Source organism: Coregonus clupeaformis, chromosome 37 (assembly GCF_020615455.1).
Source record: "Coregonus clupeaformis isolate EN_2021a chromosome 37, ASM2061545v1, whole genome shotgun sequence".
NCBI classification, from domain to species: domain Eukaryota; kingdom Metazoa; phylum Chordata; class Actinopteri; order Salmoniformes; family Salmonidae; genus Coregonus; species Coregonus clupeaformis.
In genome coordinates this window covers 30,763,398-30,771,877 of record NC_059228.1, presented here as the reverse complement: position 1 = coordinate 30,771,877, position 8,480 = coordinate 30,763,398, and the positions used below count along the sequence as shown (strand labels likewise).

Genomic DNA, 8,480 nt, shown 5'->3' with positions numbered 1-8,480 from the left:
GGGATGTGAGGGGGTACGTGGGGTAGCAGAGAAAGGATTAGGTCATGTGGACCAGGATGAGTTTGGGGCACTGTGGGTTTGCTGTGATGAGCTGATTAGGGATATACTGATGTAGTCTGCAAGAAACTGAAAGGAAGAAGAAGAGGAAGAGGAAGAGGATCACTTTCATTGGCTAGTGCTGCAAGTCGTCATCGATCGGGAAGTGGTAGACACCACTCTGCAGTGGCTCCAGCAAAGAGGGTCCATATAGAGTGATACCAGAAGAGGCTGGTGGGAGGAGCTATAGGAAGACGGGCTCATTGTAATGGCCGGAATGGAATGAATGGAACAGAGTCAAACATATGGTTTCCATTTGTTTGATGTGTTTGATTCCGTTCCATTAATTCCATTCCAGCCATTATAATGAGTCCGTCCTCCTATAGCTCCTCCCACCAGCCTCCTCTGATTTCTATACTGGTTGCGGTGAAGTTAGGGGGGTTAATCCTGGGTCATGTCCGTATTCTACAACCACCTCTTTTCATTTCTCATTTCTGCCCACTAGAAGCATAGATAGGGATCTCTTGCTTTCCCCAGTCCAGCTTTTCCAATGGTGATGACTCAGGAAAGAAAGAAGATGATGAAAGGAAAGTGCTAGTGCATTGTTCATCTACTAGTTTGCTTATTTACTAGTTTGTTTAACCCAGACCTTGGATGTGGGGACTTTAATTTGCACATGGATTGGGACTATACAGTAGCTACCCTGTGTTTTGTCCTCCTAGAGCCAGTAGTTCTTCAGACAGTGGATCCATGGCAGCTGTCAGGACATGGGGTTTCTCTCAGCCTGCTGCGGAGAGAATACGGTCCCTGATTACCGCTGGACGACATGCTACGGACGCTGTAGAGGACGCCATTGCAGGTTGGCATGAGTTGGCATGGGTGACCCACCGACTACAGTTAAGCAAAGCAGCATCTCTATTTATTATTATTATCTTTTAACATTTTAGTCATTTATCAGACACTCTTATCCTGAGCAACTTACAGTTAGTGCATTCAACTTAAGATAGCTAGGTGGGACAACCACATATCACAGTCATAGTAAGTACATTTTTCCTCAACAAAGTAGCTATCAGCAAAGTCAGAGGTAGTAAGAGGGAAAAGAGTCAAGTGTGAGTGTTAGTTCATGAAAGGGGGGGGTTGTGGGATTATTTAAGATACTCTTTGAAGAGGTAGGGTTTCAGATGTTTTTGGAAGATGGGCAGGGACTCTGCTGTTCTCGCTTCAGGGGGAAGCTGGTTCCACTATTGGGGTGCCTGGACAGAGAAGAGCTTGGACTGGGCTGAGCGGGAGCTGGGGTGGGAGGGCCAAGAGACCAGAGGTGGTAGAACGCAGTACTCTGGTTTGGGTGTAGGGTTTGAGCAGAGCCTGAAGGTAGGGAGGCGCAGTTCTTCTTGCTGCTCCGTAGGCAAGTGCCATGGTCTTGTAGTGGATGCGAACTTCGACTGGAGCCAGTGCGGAGGATTGAGGTGACATGGGAGAATTTGGGAAGGTTGAACACCAGGCGGGCTGCAGCATTCTGGATAATTTGCAGGGGTTTGATGGCACAAGTGGGGAGCCCAGCCAACAGCGAGTTGCAGTAGTCCAGACGGAAGTTGACAAGTGCCTGGATTTGGACCTGCGCCGCTTCCAGGGTGAGGTAGTGTCGTACTCTACGGGTGTTGTAGAACAGGAACCTGCAGGAGCGAGTCACTGCTTTTATGTTTGCAGAGAGCGACAGAGTGTTGTCCAGGGTCACGCCAAGGTTATTTGCACTCTGGGAGGGGGACACTGTGGAGTTATCAACCGTGATGGAGAGGTCTTGGAGCAGGCGGGCCTTCTTCGGGAGGAAGAGCAGCTCCGTCTTGTCGAGGTTGAGCTTGAGGTGGTGGGCCGACATCCAAGCTCCAGATATCTACCAGGCACACAGAGATGCATGTCCCCACCTGGGTGTTAGAAGGGGGGAAGGAGAAAAGTAGTTGAGTTGTCATCCGCATAGCAATGATAGGAGAGACCATGTGAGGATATGACAGAGCCAGTGACTTGGTGTATAGAGAGAAGAGGAGAGGGCCTAGAACTGAGCCCTGGGGGACACCAGTCATGAGAGTATGTGGTGCAGAGACAGATCCTCTCCACGTCATCTGGTAGGAGAGGCCTGCCAGGTAGGATGCAATCCTAAACTGTGCAGAGCCTGAGACACCCAGCCCTGAGAGGGTGGAGAGAAGGATCTGATGGTTCATGGTGTCGAAGGCAGCGGATAGATCTAGGAGGATGAGAACAGAGGAGAGAGAGTCAGCTTTGGCAGTGCAGAGAGCCTCTGTGACACAAAGAGCAGTCTCAGTTGAGTGACCCGTCTTGAAGCCTGACTGGTTAGGGTCAAGAAGATAATTCTGAGAGAGATAGCGAGAGAGTTGGTCAGAGACAGCACGCTCAAGTGCTTTGTAAAGAAAATAAAGAAGGGAGTTTTTGTAGTTTTTGACATCAGCAGGGTCGAGTGTTGGTTTCTTGAGAAGGGGAGCGACTCGGGCCATTTTGAAGTCAGAGGGGATGCAGCCAGTGGTCAGGGATGAGTTGATGAGGGAAGTGAGGAATGGGAGAAGGTCTCCAGAGATGGTCTGGAAAGGGAGGAGGGGATGGGGTCGAGCGGGCAGGTTGTTGAGCGGCCGGACCTCACTAGTTGCAGCATTTCATGTGGAGAGAGAGGGGAGAAAGAGGTCAAGGCGTAGGGTAGTTCTGTGTGAGTGGGACCAGTGGATTCAATAGGCTGAATGAATGAGGAGTGGATGTCGTCAACCTTCTTTTCAAAGTGGTTGACAAAGTAATCTGTAGAGAGGGAGAAGAGAGGGGTGGAGGATTAAGGAGGGAGGAGAAGATGGAAAATAGTTTCCTAGGGAGGCAGAAGCTTGAAATGTAGAGTGATAGAGAGTGGCTTTAGCAGCAGATACAGAGGAAGAGAAGGTAGAGAGGAGGGAGTGAAAGGATGATAGGTCCTCCGGAAGTTTAGCTTTCCCTTATTTTCACTCAGCCGCCCGCAGCCCTGCTCTGTAAGCTCGCAATAAGTCACTCAGCCACAGAGCAGAAGGGGAGGATGGAGCCGGCCAGGAAGAAAGTGGACAGTGCGAGTCATAGGATGCGGAAAGGGAGGATAGTAGGGTTGAAGAGGCAGAATCAGGAGACAGGAGGGAGAAGGATTTAGAAGAAGGAAGAGATGATAGGATAGAAGAGGAGAGAGTAGCGGGAGAGAGAGAGCGAAGATTGCGACGGCGCATGACTATCTGGGTAGGGGAAAACAGCCTCTAATAAAGATGAGGTCAAGCATATTGCCTGCCTTGTGAGTGTGAGGGGACTGGGAAAGGGTGAGGTCAAAAGAGGCAAGGAGGGGAAGAAAGAGTTGGAAATAAATTAATCAAAGTCGGACGTCGGGAGGTTGAAGTCACCCAGTACGAATAGCGGTGACCATCGTCAGGAAATTAGCTTATCAAGGTGTCAAACTCATTGAGGAACTCTCTATGGTGGGCGATAGATTAAAACAATGTTAAGCTTGACTGGACAAGTGACAGTGACAGCATGGAATTCAAATGAGGAGATGGACAGGTGAGTGAGGGAGAAAAGAGAAAATCTCCACTTCGGAGAAATGAGCAGCCCTGTGCCACCACCGCAAAGACCAGGTGCTCTCGGACTATGAGAAAAAAAGGTTGTCAGATAAAGACAGAGCAGTTGGAGTAGCAGCGTTCTCTGGGGTGATACATGTCTCTGTCAGGGCCAGAAAGTCTAAGGACTGAAGGGCAGCATAGGCTGAGATGAACTCAGCGTTCTTGACCGCAGATCGGCAGTTCCAAACGCTGCTGGTGTTGGCAGGGTACACTAAAGGGTTGCAGCCAAGTGGTGGGGAGCGCCTGTAAAGCCAACAGGGAGAGGGGTGAACTGGGATAGAAAACACACATATAGTTGCCAAAGCTAAAAAATAGCAAAATGAGATCATCTGAAAATAACTAAGTAAGATACTAAAGTGAGAGAGTGGTGTGGAACTTTACTCTTTCCTTCCTCGAATAACTCAGCAGAACCATCTTTGTTTCGGCAACGGTCTTAGTTTTGATAACAAGACCACCGCTGACACAAAACCACAACAGTCACAAATTGCCCTGCCCCTTAATCCTGATGTGTCAACAATCATCTGCAAGTTATGAGCAGTCAGCAGTGGTCTAAGGCACTGCATCTCAGTGCTTGAGGCGTCACTACAGACCCCCTGGTTCGATTCCAGGCTGTATCACAACCGGCCGTGATTGGGAGTCCCATAGGGCGGCGCACAATTGGCCCAGCGTCTTCCGGGTTTGGCCGGTGTAGGCCGTCATTGTAAATAAGAATTTGTTCTTAACTGACTTGCCTAGTTAAATAAAGGTCAAATAGATAAATAAATAAACACACCAAGTAGGCTACTGGGAAGACAGCCAGCATTTTAAAGTAGATGGTCCTAGCTAGCAAAAAGACAGTACTAGACAACAACAGATTAAGTAAAAAAATCTGGAGTACTCTAGCTATAGAATGAAGCATTATGATACTCTTGTGTTTCTTCCAGAGGTTGAAGATGACCCAGAGACTGGGCATCACATTGTGGAGAGGGGAGGATTCCCTAACAGTGGGGGAGTGGTGGAGTGTGATGCTGCCATCATGGAGGGCATCGCCGGCAGGTTCGGGGCAGTCGCAGCACTACGATGGTGAGAGAACCACCTGCTGAAACCACTGCCATGGGAAAGAGATGTCTGTGAAAATAAATACTCATAGGGAAACCCATTGATAAATGTACTGTCTGTACGGTATGAAACTATGATTTCCAGGGTTGGACAGAAGCCCCCACAGACTGCTGGTTGGGGATGGAGCAGCAGCTTTCGCCAGGGAGCAAGGCTTTACTATAGAGCCCAATGACAACATGCTGAGTGCACAGTCAGCCAAGGCTTACTAGGTACCAATACTCCATGGGGGAAAATGGCATGGATAACTATTTTAAATATAAATGACAGATATTGGTAAACTAAAATTTTAACTCATAGTTGCAGGACTTTCTGGAACAGAAGCAAAGTGTCAGTGGACATGACACACTTGGTGAGAACTGAAACTTGCTTTTTAAACATTTGTATTTATCATGTTTTCCTGCTCATTGTAGAACATTGAGTGACAGTAGAACACGTAGCTATCAGAGGGGTTGGGTTGAATGCGGAAGACACATTTCAGTTGAATGCATTCAGTTGTACAACTGACTAAGTATCCCCCTTTCCCTTTCCCTTTCCTTTATTGTAACATAATTGAAAACAACTGATAATGTATGACTGATACTTGTGCAGTAAATTGTTTGGTCCTCTAGGGGGAGTCCTAATCCATATAATCAAATTAGTCTGGGTTGTCTATTACATAATTTATGGGTCCTGTTCCGACATCACCTGTTTTGATCTGGAATCTCCTTATAATAGTCTTGATTCCCCCATCTCCAATATGAATGTTTCTCATCTCGATTAAATAACTCCACTTTCCCTTTTTTCCATAATTTTGATTACTGACCATTCCTGCAAGGCAAGTTGGTACAATACATCTGTGGACCCAGGTCTAAAAGTGCAGGTTACATATTTATTAGCACATCTAACACCTTCTCATCTTCCCTATCTCAACAGGACTTATAGTGAAAGTTAGACAACATGGGGAACATAACTGTTCGTGAGGAAATTGGTGTCTTCTGTTTGTTTTAGTTTTTTTGCTCTTTCTTCCTTATTATGCAAGGGTGTTTTCACATATAGTCCTCTTTAAAGGAACCGATATCAGTCCTCTTTAAAGTGAACTCTGGGGTAAAAAAAATAGCTAATGAACCCAGTTCTCTTTGTATTCACACTGCCCTTGCCTTTGGATGAGGACTCAACTATTTTGCCAGTTCACTTCAACTACTTTGTGGACTGAGACCTCTTTGCCTTTGAATGAGGACTCAACTCTTTTGCCAGTTCACTTCAACTACTTTGTGGACTGAGTCCTCTTTGCATTCACATTGCTATGTTTAGAAAGGAACCAAGATCTTTTTCCAACATGCACTCTGGGTTATTACAAAGTGCAGGACAAGCCATTCAATCAGAATGTGTTATCGGAGAGGTAGATATACCTACTTACATTTTGGAAACTAATAGATTGCATTTAGTTAAAATATGACACATAATAATTGTAATCAGAAGATACTATTAATATGTAGATTTGTTTGGTAACAGAATAAATAGCAATAGAATAACTGCAGAATAAATAATGCTGTAATTGAAAATTGCACACCCAAGGTAGGTTAGTGCCTCTTGAAGCTCTCTTAGCCTATAGATCACATATTGCAAACAAATAATCTGAACTAAAAACTCCACACATTTTGGAATTTCTGTGCGTCCTTGACAATCGCTAATCAATATACAAAAACAGCACACATTTATTTCTGCGAACCTGCACATCGTCATCTTCTCTCTTTTGTGGCACCAATGTGAGGGTTTATGGCAGGGGAAACGGTGTTGCAGTAGTCTAGTGTGTGGTGCGGGAATAATGACAAGCGAACCTGGGGAGCTTTGCGTTCACATTGTCCTAAAAAAGGGAACCGGATCACGGAATTCAAGCGAACCGAACTCAGACCACCTCTGGAGATTGTCTCAGTTCGCTTCGCTTCGGGGGCTCTTTTGAGTGGTCTGAGTTCCTTTGGAGTGTTCACTCTGCACAAAAAATTAAGCGAACCGCATTGAGTTCACAAAAATTGGCTGAAAGGGACCAAGTGTGAAAACCAGTGGAGGCTGTTGAGGGGAGGACGGCTCATAATAATGGCTGGAACGGAGTTAATGGAATGCCATTCCACTCATTCCGCTCCAGCCATTACCACGAGCCCATCCTCCCCAATTAAGGTGCTATGAACCTCCTGTGGTGAAAACACCCTAAAAGACATTCATTGACTATTAATTTTCCAAATCTAGAGATACTTCCATAGTAGCTACAGTATGAGGTCAGGTTGTAATATTATCATTCAGCTGATTTGCTCATGTCCTATTTTTCAGGAGTTTTTACTTCAGGTGCCCCCTTAAAATCACCAGGGAGGGTGGGAGACTCGCCCCTGTCGGGCTGTGGCCTATACACTGAACACATGGCAAGTTTACAGCTACCAAAATGAACTCAGTCAAAGAACTGCACACACTGATGAACTTTTTCCCCTCAGTGTTTTAGTAGTCTTTTCTGGATAGTTGTGTTATGTGACATACTACATAATTAATTCATGTTACTGCATGTTTGTTGATCCTACAAAGACTGAATGAAGGTTTATGTAAAGTTTGAATACATTATTGTAATGTTAATGTAAACAGTCTATTTAAACCAGTACAATATTCAATGGACAAGTGGGGCAAGTAAAGTGAATGTAGAATTGTTGGGGGGACACACACACACACTTTTTGGCCTTATTCCAAAAACCTAGAAACAGTCTCTCTTTGACCTGGATACTATCGCCTGGGAGTGGAGGAAATAATCTATACACTTTTATTTTTTTTATTTTTTATTTTTACACACCCATGTCTCTGTACCAGTACGCTTGAGGGAATCTTATTCATAGACAATTCACCACACACCACAGTTTAGCATCTTATGATCAATAAGAAAACACTAGAGCAAAGGAAACAAATGTTGAATTGAAAGAGATGTGAATATTAAAACAGACTTGTTGTTTTTCAGGTGGGGGCCACTGAAGGGACAGTATGTGAACTATATATGTATATATTTTTGTTGTTGTTGCATGCTCAAATATGCTTGACATTACACTTTCATAAGGATTCTTCTCTTATCAGCCACAGGTAATGGTGATAAAATAATGTGTCATTGCCAAAGCTTTCATGCAGTTCAACTGATGAAACAGGCAGTGTTATCAGATTATCAAGCCATAAATCATTTTACGTTGTCAACCTTATACTGAGTCAGGTGTAGGTTTGATGTGCCCTGTGGTTAAGATGTTTGAGCAGCCACACTGTCCCTTGAAATCTATCTAGCTATAATTCACACAGCATTAGCCTGCCTGGAACTTGACCTCCCCTTTACCTCAATTGACTCCCTGTCTCTCCCTCAGGAGTCATCATCCAACGAGGCCTGTCACGCTGTCCTGGATGACATCATCAGGAGGACTGCCCCAGACAGGTGCTTTGAGATTGGACTCATCGCCCTGAACGCGATGGTGTCTTTTCTACTCTTATATTATAGAAATTGAGTGGTCATTGCTATATACAGTGCAGTCAGGAAGTATTCAGACCCCTTAACTTTTTCCACATTTTGTTACGTTGCAGCCTAATTCTAAAATTGATTAAATCATTTTTTCCATCATCAATCTACACACAATACCCCATAATGACAAAGCAAAAACGGATTTTTTGACATTTTTGCAAATGTATTAAAACTTAAAAATGGAAATATCACATTTATATAAGTAT

General features: G+C 44.8%; 1 protein-coding gene across 1 annotated transcript; it reads left to right on the top strand.

Moving 5' to 3' along the window:
• The first annotated feature begins 558 nt into the window (after positions 1-558).
• Positions 559-4,896, top strand: LOC121553721 (threonine aspartase 1-like). Its single transcript, XM_041867055.1, has 2 exons — positions 559-895; positions 4,589-4,896. The coding sequence occupies exons 1-2, from the start codon at positions 787-789 to the stop codon at positions 4,729-4,731; spliced, it is 252 nt and encodes an 83-aa protein (XP_041722989.1). The 5' UTR covers positions 559-786; the 3' UTR covers positions 4,732-4,896.
• Positions 4,897-8,480: the final 3,584 nt, after the last annotated feature.

Excerpts from the sequence above, each read along its gene's own strand:
- LOC121553721 (XM_041867055.1), top strand. The coding sequence starts at position 787 with ATGGCAGCTGTCAGGACATGGGGTTTCTCTCAGCCTGCTGCGGAGAGA. Across the intron at positions 896-4,588 it reads TGTAGAGGACGCCATTGCAG|AGGTTGAAGATGACCCAGAG; the intron begins GTTGGCATGAGT and ends TGTTTCTTCCAG.